Source organism: Octopus sinensis, linkage group LG7, assembly GCF_006345805.1.
Source record: "Octopus sinensis linkage group LG7, ASM634580v1, whole genome shotgun sequence".
NCBI lineage: Eukaryota > Metazoa > Mollusca > Cephalopoda > Octopoda > Octopodidae > Octopus > Octopus sinensis.
In genome coordinates this window covers 99896465-99919854 of record NC_043003.1, presented here as the reverse complement: position 1 = coordinate 99919854, position 23390 = coordinate 99896465, and the positions used below count along the sequence as shown (strand labels likewise).

The window sequence follows — 23390 nt, the reverse complement described above, 5'->3', positions numbered from 1 at the left end:
GGAGACACATAAAGATAGTTAGTTCTTTACATAATTCCTGTTGGAATTTGGTTAAGATTGGTGACCATGTCAGATTTCTAACATATTACCAAAAGTATTCCTGATTGTTTGGCAGTTAGTTCTCAATATTTTTCCATGATAAAGGTTTGGCAAAAGATGTGTGTGTGTGTGTTTGTGTGTATGTATACACACTCATAACCACAATTTTTACATCCACTTTTCCATGCTGGCATAGGTTGGAAGAGTCAGTTTTAACACCATATCTTTCCATTAGTCACAGCGCTTCATCATCTCTTTTGCAAGGTCAACACTACTCGTTACATCTTCAGTCTTCCTCTTCTGCAGATTTCTTTTGCTTGAATTGTTTGGTACTTTTTTTCCCAACTGTCATTCTTCACAAGTATTGCAAATCCATATGATTGCAGTTTCCTCTCTTTCATGTTTGAATGGAAGGAGGTTTGACAGCTCAAAAGTTGAATTTTTCATTCAGGATACCTGTGATCTGTCATTTGCACCTCATTTCTTTCCAGCTTTCACATATCCTCTACATTAGTACCCTGTCACACTAACATGCTATACAGTACTTTGTATACAAACACACAGTTGACCCTTCACTCAAACAAATAATCTCTTTGTTGCTAATAGAACAAATAACTACCTGAATCTGGTTCTCTCCTTTACTCTGGCCTGTACACTGTTGCAACACCCACCTTCACAACTGAATCTAAGTTAGAGAAACTACCAATTACTCCTAGTAACCCACCTGGACAGCTGAAATATTTCATCTTTTCAGAGCTCTAAAAGCTATATCCTGTACATCTATTACATAAAAAATAATTCTTCACTGTCAACCTGCCTACTATCCCACTGCATTTTTGGAGGTATCCATTGTTTGCATTGGGTACAAGGTATATCCACCCTTTTATTCACATGCATTGACAGTAGTGGTCTATTTAGACCACTCAATTCTAGGCCTCTTCTTCCACAATGTTTTCCACCAATTCTTTGACTGATTTGGCCAAGGAAACACTGTGTGTGTGTGTGTCTATTTAGAAGGTTGTTGGTCATGGTTGGTTAGAATGACCATTGGTTTTGCACCTATGAAGCACTTACCTGTATAGGCAATTTGTTAAATTCAAAAGGCTGGAGGCACATAACTTCTCTACAACTGGAACCAATGGTCACTCTTTGAACCTTCTAAATATACTACTGCTCTAATGTTTTAGAGTGTGCTTCTTTTTCAGATGTATCAATTACTGACTGATATATATATATATATATATATATATATATTGGCCTGCTCGCTTAGCCAGCGGGGTGGCATCATTTGAAGGCTAAAAGAATGTGAAGCGCATTGTGACTAGCGATGTGTAGCAACATCTGATAGCCTGGTCGGTCACGGTGATATATATATATATATATATATATATTGTGTAACACTAAGAAGTGCTACATGGTACTAGAATTTGCAACATGAGTTAAATATAATAAACTACTCTAAATAGTGGTTAGAGTATCTGAATAAGTGGAATCAAGGCTGGTTAGCTGTACTGTTATTAAGTTGTATTATTTGTAATAATGAAGTCAAATCAAATAGTGATGTTTTGAAATAATTTGATGTATAGAGTTCAGATTTGCGTAGCATTTCCTATTATATATCAGGCAAACCTGAAATATATATATCAAATAATTTCAAAATATTTGGTTTGACTTCATTATTACTTCATTATTCAATCAATATAAACTAGCTGGTCTCAATTCCACTTGTGTGTGTGTGTGTGTGTGTTCATACATATACGTATACAGATATATATATATATATATAATATATATATATATATATATATATATATATATATATATTATATATATATATATATTATATATATAAACTTAAGTCGTAATATATGGATTCAAGTATTCTGCTAGTACTTATAAATAAAACTCCTTAATGTATCATTCTGCAAAATATATAGACTATATAGTACGATACATTATTTTGAAAGATGTTTTGTATTTTGCATTAATGCAGACATGTAAGTAATTTATTTATTATTAAGTATAATGATATAAATTATTTTCATGTTTTTAAGTTACGAAACAATTTGTTGTGATATTTGAATTTTCTTATTGTTAAATACAATTTCATCAAAGTATTTCTCTGTCATTTATGACTTTATATATATATATATATATATATATACATCAGGTCATTAAGAATGAAACATTCAATTTTCTTATGCACCAAGTTTGATAGTCTTTAACTCTAATGTTTTATCCCGACAAGTCTTCGTTTTACAACATCATCACTTTTCGAAGTGCAATCCATGGTGTCTGATTATATTGTGAGTTTTCTCTTGTAAATCAATTTTTGTGAACCCATGGAGAGATAAAAAATTTGTGTTGTTTATGAATATGAGTTCCATCGTGGAGCCAACACATCCCAAACAGCTTGAAACATCAATGATGTGGTGAATGAGTGCACTGTACATTGATGGTTTGAGAAGTTCTGGTCTGGTGACTTTACTCTTGAAAATCAGCCCCATGGTAAACCTGAGACCAAGGTGGATAATGATGAGCTGGAAACTGTAGTGGAAGCGGATACATCTCAAATTACATGTGGGTTAGCAGCAAGGTTTGATGTTTTGATTTTAACTGTATTGGACCATCCGAAACAGATCAGCAAGGTGGTCCAGCGCTAGTGTCATCCACCACAGCTTCACGAGATCTGGCAAGTCAATTACAGCGGATGTATACATCAACCAACTGGATGAAATGATGAGTGAACTTGCAATTAAACAACTGAGATTGGTCAATAGAGACAGGCCAATTCTCTTGCAAGACAATGGTTGACCACATGTTGCACAAAGAATGCTACTCAAGTTACAGTTATTTTCTAGACATTAGACAACTTTTTGCAAGGAAAAAACTTCAAATCTGAAGATGCAAAAACAGCCTTTCATGATTTCATCACCTCTTGCTCTCCAGAATTCTTTGCTGCTGGCATAAATAGGCTACTGATAAAATGGCAAAATTGTGTTGATAATTTAGGAGCATACTTTGATTAACTGCATTGCTTTTTGTTGAGATAAATAAAGTAAAATAAACTTTCAGTTCAAAATCAGACATTCCATTCTTAATGACCTGATATATATTTTATTCTTTTTTTATTTATTTTATTTTATCTAGTTTCAGCTCACGAGCTGTGGCCATGCTGAGGCATATATATACATATGTATGTGTATGTGTTTGTATCTCCTTGTCTTGACATTACATGATAGTTGTAAATGAGTGTCACTGTCCTACAAGCAGTATCCTTCGTTTACAATATTCTATGAAAACATGTCTGGCCATGGGATATATTTATCTTGATTTGAAACATGTAGGGGTTGGCAACAGGAAGGGCATCCAGCAGTATAAAATCTTCCTCAATAAACCTTGATGATAATGATGACAAGGATGATATTAGGTTCATGTTTGTTGTGTCCTGTGATTTCAGTCAATTGGTGAAATGTTTATTGAAAGTTTGAGTTCCACCAATGGCATATTTTGTATGAAAGACAACCAGGGCCAACAGTTGTACTCTATGATGTCTTTTCAGAGACAGTTTACAATTCCCAAACTACAATTCAAGGTTTGGGTGATTTCTTTCTCTTGATAAAATTGTTTTGTATGTTCTCATGAAAGTTCTGAAGTGTGAATGTAGTTTGGAAGATTATTCTTTCTAAATTTAAACTAAATTGAGAAGGGAATATGAAAGATCTGAGATAGAGAATTGTTCAGACAAATTAATATCTTCAATCACAAACACATGGGTATGTGTGTGTGTATATATATAAGCATATGTATGCACGTGTGTGCATGTAAATGTATGTATGTATGTGGGTGTATATGAGTATACATGTATGTATATGTATGTGTGTACATTTATATGCATATGTTTAAAAGTGTGTATGCATGGGGTGTGTACATGTATTTAAAATTACAAGCACAAATAGAATTTTAAAAAAAAATCAAAAATATGATATAGAAAACATGTGAAGAAAAGTAGGAGGAAAAAGAGTAAAAAAAAATGTGCCTCATCTCTAACATTACATTAAGATGTTTCTAAAAACTATATTTCTAAGATACTGTACTTTACTTCACTCTATGTCCTACAGAGGTGGAACATAGAATAGTTCAGATGTGCTTTTCATGGTGAGGAGTTATGTTTGGTTTGGTTATTGTGGATTGATGAGTTTGGTTAAGGTGGAAGAGTGAATCAGAGAAGGATTGTGAAGTGGACAGGTTGGACAAAAAAGGCTGGATCATGTGGGATTCTGGGCTAAAATGATTAGATTGAAGGGTTGACATAAATATTTTAGGTAGCTCACATTCAGGAGTTCAAAATCTCTCTACCATAGAATCGGTAATTGATCTTTTTTTTTTGCCAAACTGCTAAGTTACGGGGATGTAAACAAACCAACAACACTGGTTGTCAAGTGATGAGAGGGGACAAACATAAACACACTCACACATGACAAGATTCATTCAGTTTCCATCAACTAAACCCACTCACAAAGCTTTGGTCAGGGTGAGGCTAATGCAGAAGACTCCAAGTACCATGGTTTAGTTCCACCATGCAGTGGGACTAAACCCAGAACCATGTGGGTTGGAAGCAAACTTCTTACCACACAGCCAAGACTACACACACATTATTTAAAACAGTTTGGTTCTGTGCTACTTTAAATTTTACAGGCCTGTAACAGGAGCCCAACCCCTTCAGGCTTCAGAAATGCTGAAACTTGAAGGAGCAGAGAAACAAATTGAACTGTTTTAAATAATATATGTAACCCCTACTAAATGTGCCCTCTTCTTTTGTTTGTCCACTTATTTGTGTGTGTGTGTGTGTGTGTGTGTGTGTGTATATATATGTATATAAAAATTTTTTCAGACTCCTTATTCGCATAATCACTGAACCTGGAGCTTAACTATGGTCTATCCATAGCACTTACTCAGCATTACCTGACACTTTTGGGACTTATTGACACCATTACCTCTCATAACCTCTCTCTCTCTCCCTATATATATATATATATATATATATATATATATATATACACACATATATGTATATATACACATATGTGTTGCAGGAAAGAATCACAAGACAGATTCTTGAAGCAAAGCCAATTGGCTGGCACAGGTTGAACAGAATTTACTGAGGCAGCTTTTCTTCAGCTTGATGCTCTTTCTGTCACCAACTCTCAGGAAGGTAATATTTCCCATGACCAGAACATATTTTCATCCCTTCAAGTAGAGCTGTGGTATCAAATAACTCATCAAGCATAGTTATTAGCAAGTGTCCCAATGAAGATGTGAAAACACTTTTGTATTGCAGATTTGGGGTCTGCAGTCAGAGAGTCATTTTCTTTGAATAGTGGCCCTATCTTGTGTCATACTGAAGCAGACTCTTTTGCAAATCTACAGATGGCTTTAAATTTGTTTTTATATTTTTTAAAACCTTGACTTATTTTAATGCCCTTTTCTTTTCATAGGAGTGTCTGAGTTCACTTATTACACATACACACATATATATGCATATATATTTTACATAGTTGAGTAATATATCATTGGTTACGGAGGATCAGAAAATTACCATTGGTTTCATGTCTATTACTGCTCTTGGTAATAAAGGCAACTTATTAGACCTGCTGGCCAGAAGCACATAACCTCTTTACTAATGGAAGTATAAAATACAGTCTTGGTCAGTTTGGTGGGGGAAAAAAATCCCTGAAACAAAAATAGCCATTCTGGAAGGGACAAAGTTACTTCCCTCTGAATGAGTCCAGCTGTATCTGAAATCAGTCAGTATATATATGTTTTACGTTCACAATGAAGAAGACAATGTTTCCAAAATAAATTTTCTATCATAAGGGCACTGACTAAAAATTTCACTCTTTGAATTCAAGAAGGTACCCAGATCATGCAAAGTTTTTAGGATCATTGTCCTCTCGGCCAGGTAAAGTTTGTACCAACTGCTTCTATTGAGTATGGTCCATGTTGTTCCAGTAGCTTCCATTTAATTAAAGAGGCCCTCCATTGCCTCAAAATATTTCTGTGCATATCCTTATATTGTTCATGCTGCTACTGCTGTTGTTGTTGCTACAACAGGGTTTTTTCACCACCAAACTGACCATGACTTATTTTTATCTCCATTAGTAAAGAGGTTATGTGCCTCTGGCCAGCAGGTCTCTGCATTGTCAAATGCAATAATAGATGGGAAACCAATAGTAACTTCCTGACTGGCAACGCTATAATCAATAATAAACTACTCAACTACATGTAACTGCCTCAAATTGCTTTTTAGAGCATGTTTTTTTGGACAACTCTATTTTACTCTTTTACTTGTTTCAGTCGTTTGACTGAAGCCATGCTGGAGCACCACCTTTAGTTGAGCAAATCAACCCCAGGACTTATTCTTTGTAAGCCTAGTACTTATTCTATTGGTCTCTTTTGCCGAACTGCTAAGTTACGGGGACGTAAGCACACCAGCATCGGTTGTCAAGTGGTGTCGGGGGGGACAAACACAGACACACAAACATATACACACACATACATATATATATGCATATATATGATGGGCTTATTTCAGTTTCCGTCTACCAAATCCACTCACAAGGCTTTGGTTGGCCTGAGGCTATAGTAGAAGACACTTGCCCAAGGTGCCACACATTGGGACTGAACCCGGAACCATGTGGTTCGTATGCAAGCTACTTACCACACAGCCACTCCTATTTTTGTAATATTTATTATTTATATGTACATATATATATTTATATGTACACAATATATATATACACACACATACATATATATGCACACATGCATATATATATATATATATAAATATATATACACACGCACACACATACATATATATATATATATATAAATATTATGGAGATGTAATTGCAGAGCATGTGACTTGATCTTAGATTATGTGCTAAAACAAAAACAATTGCAGCATGGAAGGTGTTTATAAGCCATTTAAAAACACACAAAAACCGTTTGATTCACTTCAGCATTTAAATTTAATTTGTCAAAGAATTTTCATTGCTTTGAAGCCGTAACCTGTTGACTGACAAAATTCTGTGCTACATGGAATTTTGTCAGTGGAAAAGTTGCGATTTCAAAGCGACGAAAATACTTTGACAAATTAAATTTAAATGCTGAAGTGACTCAAATGGTTTTTGTGTGTTTTTAAATGGCTTCCACACTGCAATTGTATATATATATACACACACACATACATCATTATCATCACTTGCCTTTCACTTTTCAATGCTTGCATGGATCAAATGGAGTTTATTCAAAGCAGATTTTCTATGGCTAGATGCCCTTTCTATTGCCAATCCTCACCTGTTTTCAAGCAAAGTAATTTATCCTCATGGTCAGACATATTCTTGCAGAATTTTGGAAATGAATGATATTATTTGTATGACAGTGATGCTTGCAACTATAACACACATTCAAGACAAGGAGACAGAAATATGCACAAGTGCGAGCACACTCATGCATATATATGTGATGGGCTTCTTTTTATCATCCACCACCCCTCAAAAAGCTTTGGTAAACTTGGGGAAGTGGGATTGAACCCAGAACCATGTGGTTGGGAAGCAAATGTCTTTCATACAGCCACATGTACATCACAGATACATACACACACAGTACCATCATCATTAACATTTAATGTCTTATTTCCATGCTGGAACCTGCAGCAGGTTCCACAGTTTGCTCTGGCTTGGTTTCTATGGCGGGATGCCTTTTCTAATGACAACCACTTTACAGAGTGCACTGGGTGTTTTTTATATGACACCATCACCAGTGCTTTTTACATCCACACCAATGCCTTTCACATGGCACCTTGGTTTTAGGATTTCAATTCTGCTGTGGTAGGTGGGTCTTCTTGAGTACAACAATGCCCCACATCTTGAGATCAACCTTCAATACACACACACACACACACCAGGCATGTGACCTTGTTAGAATGATACACTCATGATCATGAGACCATGGACTTGATTCCTGGATCGGTTGGGAAATATTTCATCTGACATGGCTCTGTGATCACTTTGACATCTGACATGTAGTTTGCTGTGCACCTGTACAGGCAATGTCAATTTGATGAAGGGAGTGAGCTAGCGTACAGCACAAACATTTGATCACTGTAAACAAGTCATTTGTACAGGTTGTTCAGTAAGAAACTGCATATCTCATCTGTCATTTACAACCGGAGAGTCCACAACATCCACAAACACACACACACACACTCACACACACACACAAAATCTCATTTTTATAATCTTATGTCTGCTTTCCAGACAGGCATAGTAGTGACAGTTCTTTATGGTTTAAAGTAATTGTTATTCACATCTTGTGCACTCTCCCCAAACCAAAAGACCATATTTTGATGCTCCAATTTTTGGAACCCCTCTAACACTAAAACCTCTACAGAGAGCATTAAATGCATTTAATTGTGGAACCAGGTCTGGAGAGGTCGTCATGCTCCCAAGGAGACTAAAAGTTCCTCTTATCCCTGCAACATCTCCATTTGTTCAAGGTAGCATGAGCAGCAAAGGCTGAGCAGAACAAAGAGTACTGACAGAAGGGATAAGGTGAGTGGGCAAGAGGAGCATGGGTATGATGGGAGGAAATAGCAATGGAAGCGAAATAGTGCTGGGAGACAGTAATGGCAGCCGTGTTTGTTAATGAGAGAGAGAGAGAGAGAGAGAGAGAGAGAGAGAGAGAGAGAGAGAGAGAGAGAGAGAGAGAGAGACTGTGATGTATGTCAGAAAGGATATATCAGATGTGTACAGATCCAAATGCCAGATGTGTTTCCATGGATGCAAGGATGGGGAGGTAGAGTGTAGAGGGTGGTGGCAAAATATGCAAAGGTTCAATGCTCTCCTTTGCTATATGGGCAGGATGGTGCACTGAATAGGAGAAGATGAGTGGAGATAGGATGATGAGAAAAGGATGAGAGGTTTGGGCAGATTTAATGCAATTTCTAGTTACATGGTATAATGGAGTGAATAGGAAAGAGGATGATGCAAAGAGCATAAGCAATAAAGAAATGAGAGAGAGAGAGAGAAGTCCCATTTTATCTTTACCAATAGAGGTAATATTGATATTTTTCTAACCTCTTATTCTGGCTCTTATGCTTTTAGATTACCTGCCTCTATAGCTAATGAGATAATTTAGGCAACAAAAGCTATTGACCTCCTCTAAAGTATGTTCAGGCATTTGTGAGAATCTATTTCAAGGGTGTCTCTTAGTGCTTACTGCACCTGCCCATCTGTTACATATGAAGTCTATATTTTCCATTAGCCTGTCTGCAATTCCTCTACACTGCTTCAGAGTGATGCAGAGCATGTAGCATTCAGAATTTCTACCTGGTCCCATTCTGCATATTGAGCACGGCCATTTCTCTGATAGTAGTAAGGTTCTAGTTTTTTTTAATTTTTCTCCAACTTACTAAAATTTTAGTTTTCATCATATTTACTTTCAAGCCTTTTTATTTTAGCTTTTACTTTCATGTCTAAAATTTCTTCTCCAAATCTTTACCTGAATGAGTTCATCAGCATATAGGCATTCTTACAGACAGCCAGCTCTTAAACTACTGTTATAGCCTAGAAGACAATGATAAATAAAAGAAGGATAACAACTGAGCCCTGTGGCATTCTGTCTCCACATTAAAACTTGTCACTGAACTCATTGCTGACACTCACCTTCCTAATCACACATCTATATATGGTGTACATAGCCTTTAGTCATTCATCAACCCCTAGTTTCCTTAGTGGCTACCAGTTTACAGAATGTAGAACCTTGTCATAAGCCTTCTCTCGATGAACAAAAGGTATGGACAGCTGATTACTCCTAACTAAATACTTCTCTGGTACTTGTCTCACTTAGAAGATAACATTGGTATTATTGCTTCCTGGTACAATCTTATTGTTTTAATGTTCACTTTTCCATACTTGCATGAGTTAGATGGAGTTTTATTGAGGCTGATTTTCTAAGGTTGCATGACCTTCTTGTTGCCAACTTTCACTTGTTTCCAAGCAAAGTAATATTTCCCCACAATCAGACATGTTTTTGCAGAATACTAGAAATGAAAAACACTATTTGTATGTCAGTAACACTCATTTACACCTTCCTCATGGTGTCAAGACAAGGAGACACAAACACATGCACACACACACAATACATCTATAAGAGATATCTCAGGATGAATACCATAGTAAATTTGACATTCCACGATGTTTCTGCATTAAGTAGGACACACCTACTGCTATTTTAAACTAATACTGCTTCTGTTGCACATAAAGAATTTTTATTCAGCCAGTCATCTAGTTTTCCTTTATCAGTGGCAATGGATTTTGTTTTAGTATGCAGTTGATAGTAGGTACTTTCTACTGATGAAGCCCAAAGAGGCAGAAATGCATGTTTAGAATTAACCATTATCACTGGTGGATGATTTTTGCCTGCTACAGATGTATTTTTGTGTTATTTAACACTGTAAATTTATAAGAGATATTATCACAGGATGGATACCACAATAAATTTGGCTTTCCATGATATATCAGCATTAAGTATGATACACAGATTGCTATTTTAAACTAATACTGTTTCTGTTGCACATAACAAATACATACACACATACAAATGCATCCTTCTGACCTTCTGGTGAGTGCTGGGATTTTCCAGGTTTTCTTAACTCTTGAGTGTGAAACTGATTGGTAAAATCAGGTGAAATGGATTCATAATACTGTGTTATATAAATATGAATACATATATATATATATATATACACACGCACACACATATATATACATATATATGCACACACATACATACCATAGCGTCTGTCTGTATAGCACTTCACAACAAGCAACAGCCACATGCCACATGCATAGCTACATGCACACATGTATAATTACATGCATAGATGTACATATCTACATGCAAATATATGTGTAACTAGATGCACACAAATGTCTGATATACACATGCATGACTATATGCATATCACGTGTGTTACTATATGCATAAGTATATATGATTATATGCAGATAGATATACATAATATACACAACATATTTATACATATATATTCACACATAGACATACCATAAGCACATGTATACAGCACACATTGAAATAATGATTTCAAACATTGGAATACAGTCACAAATTTAAGGGTAGGGTTAGGTTTATTTTATAGCATTCATTTTATTGTTTTTAAAATTTTCTTGTAGATATTTAATTGACCCAAAGAAGGTAGAAAATAAATTTGATGTTGGTGTGATGTGAACTTAGAATATAAAAAATGTAACTAAACACTGCCAGGTATTTTGTTTCTCACTCCATCAATTCCATCAGAATTTGTACATAGGCATGAAACCTTAGAGTTCAACAGGAGAATAAACTGAGGACCAATAGTGTTAATGTCTTTTCCAAGTTTAATTAAAATGTGAAGCAAGTCCTATCAGGTGTTGAACATCCTTCAATAAGTTAAGTTGCTGGGTACACTATGACTACATTACAGTGCCCAGAACGAAATATAGATTGCTGTGATGGGGAATTGACTCAGTTGACTGGTGAATTGTGAAATACTTAGTATATTAGATATATGTCTGTCTGTCTGTCTGCCTGCCTGCCTGCCTGTCTGTCTGTCTGTCTGTCTGTCTGTCTATCTATCTATCTATCTATCCATCCATATATAACAGCTTAATCACTCACAAACATATGCCTATGTGCACATATACACACACGTGATCATAAAGGCAATTTGGTATAGATACTTGCATCCACATACAGGACTATAAATATGAAAAATATTATACATACACATATATATTTAAAATATATCTATATAAAAACTGCGACTGTATTATTAAGAAAATTTCAAAGTAATATCAGCAGTAAGATAAGGAAGTGAAATGATCTCCAGCAAGAGAATGGTTGTAGTAGAGTCCCTCTGTTGCTGGTTTATTAATATTATTAATAAAAAGAACTCTTCAATATTGTTGAACTTCAACTTGTGATCTCAAAGACTATACTTAACAACATTCTAGAATTTACTAGAATATATAACAATATAGATTACAATGATATAGATATCATCATGCAAACTGGGAAAACTTCACTATTTGATAAAAATTCTACTCGAGGTAAAAAGTCAGATCTCATAAGTGCATTCACTGCCATTGTGAGTTTGTTTGACAGGACTGGGATATATAATGTTGTATGCTTATATATCCTGGATACACTTAAGAAGAAATTTACCTCAATAGATATTGATGTGCATAGAGATGGTGGGTTAGATATATGTCAACAAGCCAATAAACATACATTTAGAAAAGAACTTTAAAGCCTTCGAAAATTTCAACCTACAAATAATTATAACCACTAACCTTAACATTTCTTAGATGTTACCATCAATTTAACCACAAACACCAACCTTACAGTACATTTAATAAAAAAATTCACATATATTAATATGTACTCTTGCAACAACCCATAATTTTGAAAAATGTAATTAATGATACTAGTAGAAGAATCTCTAATCTGTCATAGAGTAAAGAGATTGCCCATCAATTCCCAATTAGAATAAAACACTAGAAACTAGTGGATTCAAAAATAATATCATATACATGCCTAATCCCTCCCATCTAATAGTAATGAAAACAAAACTTACTAACTTTTATGAATAAGCATTTCCCCCTCAACCATTAATGAAGAAAACTATTCAATAGAAATACCCTTAAACTGAATCACAACTGTATTACCAATAAAAACTAAACATGTAAACCAACTATGTTAACTGACCCTAACTTGTATTTGAATACACACATTTATCCTCAACTAGTCATGTAATATCAAATTAATTATATAGAAAGTGGAAGTCACCTCAGTTAAACCAAATAATAATAATATATAGAAATGCTATGTAACTATAGTTGAGGACAAACTTAAAACAGCAGTACTTCAACAATACATCTTCCTTAAGAAGCATAGAAAAAATACAACAAAATTAACTAATCATTTGTGTACTTAGAAAAATGCAATTGATTTCAACAAGTTGAAAATCCTGATGACATGCAGACCATGCAGAAATATGACAAAACATGGTGGGTTATGCATAGCTGACAAAAGCCTCATACTGAAAAACTTAAATCAGTAAACAATCTGAATACTAGGTCATAGATCTTGATTAAATGCCACCATTTTAACAAGTACCTTCTAAAACTATAGAATATCTGATTGACTACATCAAAGCTTAACTATTTACCAAGAAAATCATGCATGCATGCACACATAAACACATGCACACACAACACACTCTCTTACCCTTCTTCAGGCTTTAGTCCCTAACAGATACTTCAAATATCTGTATATAAAAATAAACTCTTTAATCTTTATGATCTGTATTCATTTCAATATCATAGAAGAGATTAACAGTTAACTATTTATCAACAACAATCACACACTGTCTTTTTCCCCTTTTCACTTTTATTTCACTAATAAACACTCCTGATCACTATCATGGTATACTCTTTGTTAGCTTACATTTTCAACTCTAGTTTTCCATATTTATTTCAATTTAGTACTTCTCCTTTATCTTCTTTTCTTTGACATATTTATAACTACTCAAGGAAAATAAACTTCCTGAATAACATATATATATGTAATGAATAATCCTATATACTTTTTTCAGCCATAATGTTATATCAGAAACACCTATATGTGCCATAATACATTTGTCCGTCCGTCCGTCCATCTATCCATCTATCTATCTATACACACACACACACATATATATGCAAATATACATATGCATATATATATATATATATATGTGTATGTATATATATGTGTGTGTATATATATATATATATGTATATATATAAGAGAACAAGGAGTACGTATGCTGCTATATATATATATAAAAATCGCTTTCTTCGTCTGCCGTAATGCCTTATTTTTCAAATATGCTAGCTGAATTCAATTTGTCTCTGGTCGAAAGACGCCTGTTGTTATGTCATGTTATGTCCTGTTATTATTATTATTATTGTTTTTTGTATTTATATTCGTGTAACATTGTCTGTTTTTCTGTCCTTGTTTCGTATACAGTTGATCCTTTTTCCAAGAAATCTAATGCTCGTAGCTTAGTTTTTCCTTGGGGCTGGCCAGATTGGAGCAATCTCAAGATTAATCAGCCGAAATTGCGAGGATGATCCGGTTCTTGACTGAAGATTAGAGGCTTCGAATGACCCGTCCGTGTTCTTTGTATCGTCTATTTGAATGTTTTGCGTTCTTGTCCCATTTTGTATTTATATATATATATATATAATATATATATATATATATAATATATATATGCATTGTAGAGGCCAACAAAACATGCATCAAATCTACAATGCTGCTACTGCTTACATCAGAGTAACAAACTACTTTCAGCCAGCTAAAGGAGGTTTTTGGGTGGTAAGTGTTTTGAGTGAGTTACAGGAGTAAGAGACACAATACAAAATTGGTGACAGGAATTGAACTGTTCACCTCTCACCTGGCAGTTGTTATTGTTGTTTCACCCCCAAGTCAAGTAGATTGTGATGGAAGGATTTCAAGCATTGAGTATTTCATTTTGTTTTGTTCTCTTATTTTTACAGCATAGTCTGAGAGGAAGAGCAGCATAAGCATGATACTTTTCAGGGATCTTGTCACTAATGGAAGGAAGGTAGAGAAGAGGGAGGGAAGGAAGCTATTCTCAAAACAAACTTTGTCTGGATGCTGGCAATAGAATGAACTCTGCTACAGGCATCTTAGAACACAAGGTAATGGTGTTAAATGAGGTGACAGTTTCGAGTGTAGCATAATCAAGACTATGTTATTTTGGATATACAGGTTACCTTCCATTTTTAATTTCAGAGAGATCTAGGTCTTATTTTTAGCATGTTAAGCAACCATGTAGAAGCCTCTAATTGATTGTTTAACATACCAACAGAAGTTGGACATCCACTGTTTCAAAAAAAAAAAAAAAAAGACAATCCAGAACAACTATCTCAACCATATATCCAAACAACCACAAAACAATCACAAGAACAACAACAACAACAGTAACAACTATACCCACAACACCAACAAGGAACCAAATTCCCAAATTCCATAAGAGAGAGGCAGAAATCAAAGATGTACAAAGAGGAATGTGAGTTAGAGACAGATTATGGCAAGACAAAATGAGGCTCACAAACTGTATGCATGCAAATGTACTTGGTACAATTGCATACATACACATGTCTGTGTGTATACATATATGTGTGTGTATGAGTGTGTATGCATGTGTGTGCGAAGGGGCGTGGCACAGAACATTTGTACCATTATGTTGAACTTACTTCACTGTGCCGGCAAGAAGTGGTATGGCCAAGGAGCGCATGTGATTCTTATCGGCTGTGGCAAATATATTTTGCACGGACTTCTCGAGAAGCTTCTGGGCATTGTGGCAACCCCATGATGGACTGTTCAGGTGGATGACAGACTTGGCAGGCAGATTCCAGCCGCGAGACATTGCAACTGCAATAAATTAACCAGCTGACAACGTTTGCCAAGAAAAAGTGAATGGTCATAATATCATTATTATTATTATTATTATTATTATTATTATTATTATTATTATTATAGACATTGTCTTATATTTATTACTATTGCTATTGTTATTATTACTGTATTGGAACTTGTTGAGTAATAACTTTCTGATGATGATGATGGTAAAGATAATAATAATGATGATAATAATAATAATAATAATAATAATAATATAATAATAAAGGTCTTAAATTTTGGCAAAAGGCTAGCAATTTTAGGAGGTGGGCTAAGTTGATTACATTGACCTTAGTACTTGACTGGTACTTTATTTTATCAACACCAAAAGGATGAAAAGCAACGTTGAGTTTAGCAGGATTTGAACTCAAAACATAAAGAGCTGGAAGAAATGGTATTAAGCATTTTGTCTGACTTGCTAATGATTCTGCCAGCTTAACACCCTCAATGATGATGATAATAATAAATGCTTCTTTATACTGATTCTTAATTCAATATCTTTTTATAGTTACATTATGTTGTGAAATGCCAGTTTACATGACAATATCTACCCTAGGTATCTGGTTGACATCTAGCAGGGATTGTTAAATAAAGCAATATCAAATAGTAATAATAATAATAATAATGATGATGATTTCTAAGTTTTGGTTTTTAAGCACAATGTGAACAATTTTGATGGGGAAGGGGTTACTTGATTACCTTAACCCTTGTACAAAACTGGTATTTTATTTTATTGATCTAGGCGGGATAAAAGGCAGAGTTGATCTTAGTGGAATTTGAACTCAGAAAATGTGATGCAACTAAATACCGACAAGGCATTTTTTTTTCTGACATTCTGACAATTCTGAAAATAACAATAGTAATAGTGGTTTCAAATCTTGGGAAAAGGTCAGCTGATACTATTGGCTCCAGTACTTGACTGCTACTCTATTTTATTGACCTCCAAAAAGATGAAAGGCAAAGTTGACCTAAGCAAAATTTGATTTCAGAACATAAATAACTGGAAGAAATGCTGTTACACATTTTGTTCAGTATGGTAACAATTCTGCCATTTTGATGCCTTAATAATAATAATAATAATAATAATAATAATAATAATAATGATAATAATAATAATAATAATAATAATAATGATAATAATAATAATAATAATAATAATAATGATAATAATAATAATAATAATAATTAATAATAATAATAATAATAATAATATTAACAACAACAACAACAATTCTTTCTACTAAAGGCACAAGGCCTGACATTTTGTGGGAGGGGACGAGTTGATTACATTGACTTCAGTGTTTCACTGGTACTTAATTTATTGACACCAAAAGGATGAAAGGCAAAGTCGACCTCAGCAGAATTTGACCTCAGAACGTAAAGGCAGACAAAATATTGCTAAGCATTTTGCCTGGCATGCTAAGGATTCTACTAGCTTGCCACTTTAATAATGATAATAATAATAATAATAATCCTTTCTACTATAGACACAAGGCCTGAAATTTTGGGGGAGGGGGCTACTTGATTACATCGAACCTAGTGTGTAACTGGTACTTATTTCATCGACCCCCCCCCCCCCCAAGGATGAAAGGCAAAGTTGATCTCGGTGGAATTTGAACTTAGAATGTAAAGACAGATGAAATGCTGCTAAACATTTTGCTTGGCATGGTAATGATTCTACCAGCTTGCCATCTTATAATAATAATAATAATAATAATAATAATAATAATAATAGAGAGCTAGAGAGAGGCAAAATGTAGTATGAGCACAAACTGCAGAGAGTGGCAGAGTCAGAGATTTGCAAAATCCCCTGGGATTTCCCAATCCAAACAGATCAGGTGCTAGAGCATAATAGACCAGACCTTGTGGTGGTAGACAAGATGCACCACATGTGCTATATAGTTGATTTTGTGTACCCCTTTGACCCATCAATATTCAAGAAGGAAGGTGAAAAAATAGATAAATACAACCCTCTTAAGTACAAAATAGCTCAGCTATAGAAAATGAAGAAGGTGAAGATAGTGCCAACTATTGTTGGGTCTTTGGAGACAGTATCAGAATGCATCAAGAAGAATATAAAGGAAATTGGAATAAAGGGCCCAATAGAACTGTTACAAAAGGTTTGCCTCCTTGGTATGGCCAGAATAATCAGGAAAGTATTAGTTGAAAAGAACATATAGCATGGTACTTTAGGCTGCAGACATGAAGCCTACTATGTATGCAAGACTCTGGGAGTTCCAACAAAACCTGTGATAAAAAGAAATAATAATAATCCTTTCTACAATAGGCGACCCTGGCAGCATTTGAACTCAGAACGTAAAGTCGGGCAAAATGCAATAATACTACTAATGAAAATAATATTATTATTTCATACATTAGCATGGAGAAACTATTCAAAAAGAGAACAACCAGGTGACTGTTACATATTTTACTTTCCCTCAGAGTTGAGTGACTTTAAGGTTGGAAGATGTTGTGATGTTCAGAACTTCCCGAAGAGCATTAGTGATGTAGTGGGAAAGAAACCTAGCTGTAAATACCATGTAGTTCTCAGCGAGCTAAGGGACATAACTCTAAATACCAGACAGCTTCTAAAAATGGTACATTGCTGCTACAGGAAAGAGACTAAATCATTACAAAAGCAGATAACAATGGAAATGACACCTAACTGTAAAAATAGGACTTAATCTCAGTCAAAAAATACTCCTCTGTGCTCACTCGACCTGTTACAATATTGGCAAACAAATATCTCTCAACTAATGTATTGGAAAGGGAAGGATGCTTTGGTTAATGTACTCCTAGATATACTATGACTGACAGTAGGAAGGTATGGTAATCCAAGCATGTAATTAATCAGAGCGTTACTGGGAGTCCTCTCTAAAGCAGTTTCATCATGATCTCCTGTTATAAATTGTCAGTGAATTGGGTTGACTACTATTTTTAGCCTTTCAAAACTGTTTTTCTAGATTCACAAAGAACAATCAAAACCTCTTGTTGTTGGGATGATTCCAGAAATAAAAGATTGATTTGATGTAGATACAAAACAGCAAAAAGGACACTTGTTACTGTCCTGGGGCTAAATAACAAGAACAACACCTGATTCTAATGGCCTGTGTAGAGGACATAAATGGGGATAAATATGTACATTACATATGTTTAAGTATTATAGCAACCTATGTGAGACTGTATAAAGTGCTATATATGTATGTGTGTGGTAAGTAATATTATATAATGCATAGACCAACTAAATAAAAAAAAAGAATTTCAAGGCTTAAGTATAGCAAAATATATTCAGTTTACTGGGATGCGAGGTGTTTTTTCTACCCCATTTGACTTTGTAGAAGTATGGCCAGAGGTATCATTAGCCAAGGCAAATAAACAAATACTTGAATTTGTCCAAATTATATGCCATCATGCCAGTAAATCCATGTAGTGTTGAAAAATAAAAAAAAAAGGATATTTAAAGGAAGAAAAAAAAAAGACAAAAGAGGAAAGACTAGGGAAACTTTACAGAATGAATCCAGTCTTTCTACTTGTATGCAAAAATTCTTCAACAGAGAATATATAAATACAATTTTTGCTATACTTTGAACTATTAGTAAATTTTTTAAACTCAGGAAACAGTAATCTATAAGAGGTCCAAATAAACTCGGCTTAAGATCATATAACTTAATACAACTGAATAAAATCTCAATATACACTGATTTTTGCTCTCTAAGCATATATATATAAATATACATTTTCGGTCCAGGTTCAGTCCCATTGTAGTGTACCTTGGGCAAGTGTCTTCGTCTATAGAGGGAGGCTGACCAAAGTCTTGTGAGTGAATTTGGTAGACAGAAACTGAAAGAAGCCTACGATAGATTGCTATCCACTAAACCTTTTCTATTTTTTATTTTCTCTCCCTGTTATTTCTGTGTTCCTTTCTGTCGAAGAGTGTAGGCTTGAAATGTAAAAGACTTTCTCACTTCCTGAGCGTTAAACTAATACATCTGTTTGTTGTTTACACACCATCTTTTGTTTTTTTTGTAAATTCCCACTATATATATATATATTATATATATATATATATATTATATATATATATATATATATATGTGTGTGTGTGTGTGTGTGTATATATATATATATACACACACACACACACATATATATATATATATATATATATATATATATATATATATATATATATATCATCATCGTTTAACACCCGTTTTCCGTGCTGGCATGGGTCGGACAGTTCGACTGGGGTCTGGGAAGCCAGGAGGCTGCATCAGGCCCCAATCTGATCCGGCAGTGTTTCTACAGCTGGATGCCCTTCCTAATGCCAACCACTCCAAGAGTGTAGTGGGTGCTTTTTACCTGCCACTGGCACAAGGGGTCAGGGGAGGTGGCATTGACCATGATCAGATGGTGCTTTTTACATGCCACCGGCATGGAAGCCAGTCAAGGCGGCACTGGCATCGGTCACATTCAGTTGGGGCTCCCAACTACAATTTCCATTTGATTTGATTTGATTTTGATATTGCTGATGTTGATGTACTTGACTCAATGGGTCTCCTAAGCACGGCATGTTGCCCTACGATCCAAGGTACTTTTGAATGGGCTGGTTATGTGACACTCGTGTAGGCTACAGCTGTGGACTCACTTTATTTGCCGGACACACACACATACATGTCACTGTGTATGTGTTTGCCCCTACCACTGCTTGACAACTGGTGTTTGTATGTTTATGTCCCTGTAACTTAGCAGTTTGGTAAAAGAGACTGGTAGGCTGCTTTACAGAAAAATAATAAATACTGGGATTGACTTGTTTGACTAAAATTCTTCATGCTGGTACCCCAGCATGACCACAGTCTAATGACTGAAATAAGACAAAAAAAAAAATCATGGACTTTACTGCCATGAGTACATATGATCTGGAAAAAATTGGATTGTCATCCTGCATCTCAGAAGTCGCCTAAGCCATGTCTAAATAGCATATAATATATATGACACACACACACACATCTTCTTTGTGATCATTTAAAACCTGTCTTAAAGGCTTGCATGGGTTGGAAGGTTTGACAGGATCCAATGAGCTCCTATGTCTGTTTTGGCATGGTTTATATGGTTAGATCTCTTCCATAACACTAACCACTATACAGAGCTTTTTCAAATTCAATATACATGCATATATATATCATCATTATCATCGTTTAACATCTGTTTTTCATGCTAGCATGGGTTAGACGGTTCAACAGGGGTCTGGGAAGCCAGGAGGCTGTACCCGGCTCCAGTCTGATCTGGCAGTGTTTCTACAGCTGGATGCCCTTCCTAACGCCAACCACTCCATGAGTGTAGTGGGTACTTTTCACGTGCCACGAACGGTTGGTGCTTCTTACGTGCCACTGGCACGGAAGCCAGTCAAAGTGGCGCTGGCATCGACCACATACGGATGGTGCTTTTTACGTGCCACTGGCACAGGTGCCAGGGGGGGCTGGAAATGGCCACGATCGGTTGGTGGCTTTTATGTGCCACCGACATGGAAGCCAGTCAAGGCGGCACTGGCATTGGCCACATAATATATATATATATTTTGGTGCATGTGTAGCTGTGTGTTTGAGAAGCTTGCTTCTTAACCATGTGGTCTTGGGTTCAGTCCCATTGTGTGGCACCTTGGTCCAGTGTCTTCTATTATAGCTCTGTGCCAACAAAAACCTTGTGAGTGGATTTGGTAGATAGAAACTGAAAGAAGCCTGTTGTATATATGTAAATAGATACATATGTTGGTATATATTTATGTGTATAAATGTGTGTGTGTGTATGTGTGTGCATGCATCGTATGTGTTTGCTTATCCTTGTTTTGATATCATATGATGGTTTACATCATACAAACAATGTTCCTTGTTTCCAGTCTTCTATGAAAAACATGTTTGACTCTGGGGAAATATTACCATGCTTAGAAACAGGTGAGTATTAGTGACAAGAAAGGTATCTAGCTGTAGAAAATCATCCTCAATGAATTCCATCTGATCAATGCAAGCATAGAGAATCAGATGTTAAATGATGATGACAAGGATATATATAGTGAAGGCACATGGCTCAGTGGTTGGAGCATCGAGCTCATGATCATGAGGTTGTGAGTTCGAATCCTGGACCAGGCTGTGTGTTGTGTTCTTTAGCAAGACACTTTATTTCACGTTGCTCCAGTTCACTCAGCTGTAGAAATGAGTTGCGACGTCACTGATGTCAAGCTGTATCGGCCTTTGCCTTTCCCTTGGATAACACTGGTGGCGTGGAGAGGGGAGGCCAGCATGCATGGGCAACTGCTGGTCTTCCATAAACAACCTTGCCCGGACTTGTGCCTGGGAGGGTAACTTACTAGGTGCAATCCCATGGTCTGTGTCGTGACCGAAGGGGGTCTCAGATATATATATATATATATATATATATATATATATATATATCACGTGATCACGTGACCGACCAGACCATCAGATGTTGCTACACATCGCTGGTCACAATGCATTCGCATTGTTTTAGCCTTCGAATGATGCCACCCTGCTGGCTAAGTGAGCAGGCCAACAGAAGAAAGAGTGGTGAAGGAGTACAGCAGGGATCACCACTCCCTGCCAGAGCCTTGTGGAGCATTTAGGTGTTTTCGCTCAATAAACACACACACCGCTCAGTCTGGGAATTGAAACCGCGATCCTACAACTGCGAGTCCGCTGCCCTAACTACTGGGCCATTGCGCCTCCACACACACACACACACACACACACATATATATATATGAGTTAAGTTCATTGGTATTAATGAACAGGAAAAAATACTATAGTACAATTTATTTCAGTTGGCCTAGTAGTCCATAATTTTGTCATTTCCTTGACATGAAGCTGGTTACTCAGACAAAGAAAAAGTTTGAAGGCAAGGGAAGACTATATACTGTAACATTTGACTGATTGGATGGTGAGAAGATAGAGACTTACAACTGAGTAACCTTCTAATGTATGTACACACGCACACATGCACACACACACACACACACACACATACAGAGGACTTGAGCTGTGAGTCAGCAGAAAATGCAGGATGAAGACAGGAATGATTGATGAATAGTGATTGATGAATGATTGATGAATGACTGAATGATTGATGAATAGTGAAGTGACATCAATTATATTCTTAGAGATAGAAAATATGTCTAGCTGGTAGAAGTAAGTTGGATTGTGTGTGTGCGTACAAAAGAAGTGTTCATCTTCTCACCATTCAGTTGGTCAGCCAATCATATGTTCCTGTTTTGTCTACTGTCATGAAGAATTGTTCTTTACGATCCAGTTTCTCTGTCTCAGGAACTGTCTGCATGTCTTAAGGGTGTATGAACACAGACACACACGTATTCTTCAATTTGTTTCAGTCATTTGACTGCAACCATGCTGGAGCACCACATTTAGTCAAAGAAATCGACACCAGGACTTGTTCTTTGTAAGCCTAGTACTTATTCTATTGGCTTCTTTTGCTAAACTGCTAAGTTATGGGGACATAAACACACCAACATCAGTTGTCAAGCGAGGGTTGGGGGAACAAACAGACACAAACATACACACACACACACACACACACATATATAGTTAATCCAAACATGAAAACACAAAGAGAAAACACAACAACGCAAGGATGTGGAACAAGTATAGTGTTATTGGATGCTCAGGAAAGAAAAGACAGAAGGAGGATTTAACGTTTCGATTCGAGCGGAGCTCTTAATCAGA

The 23390-nt window shown here is 35.7% G+C and overlaps 1 protein-coding gene across 5 annotated transcripts in view; it reads right to left on the bottom strand.

The window, feature by feature from the left end:
• LOC115213931 (core histone macro-H2A.1) overlaps positions 1-23390 on the bottom strand; it is a 57835-nt gene that overhangs the window by 5847 nt on the left and 28598 nt on the right. For 3 of the 5 annotated variants that reach the window (XM_036504997.1, XM_036504995.1, XM_029782927.2), the window contains exon 7: positions 15435-15612. The exons of the other annotated variants lie outside the window; for them this stretch is intronic. In XM_036504997.1, the coding sequence (XP_036360890.1) occupies positions 15435-15612 (178 nt within the window). The remainder of the gene's footprint in view (positions 1-15434; positions 15613-23390) is intronic. 5 annotated transcript variants of the gene reach the window in all.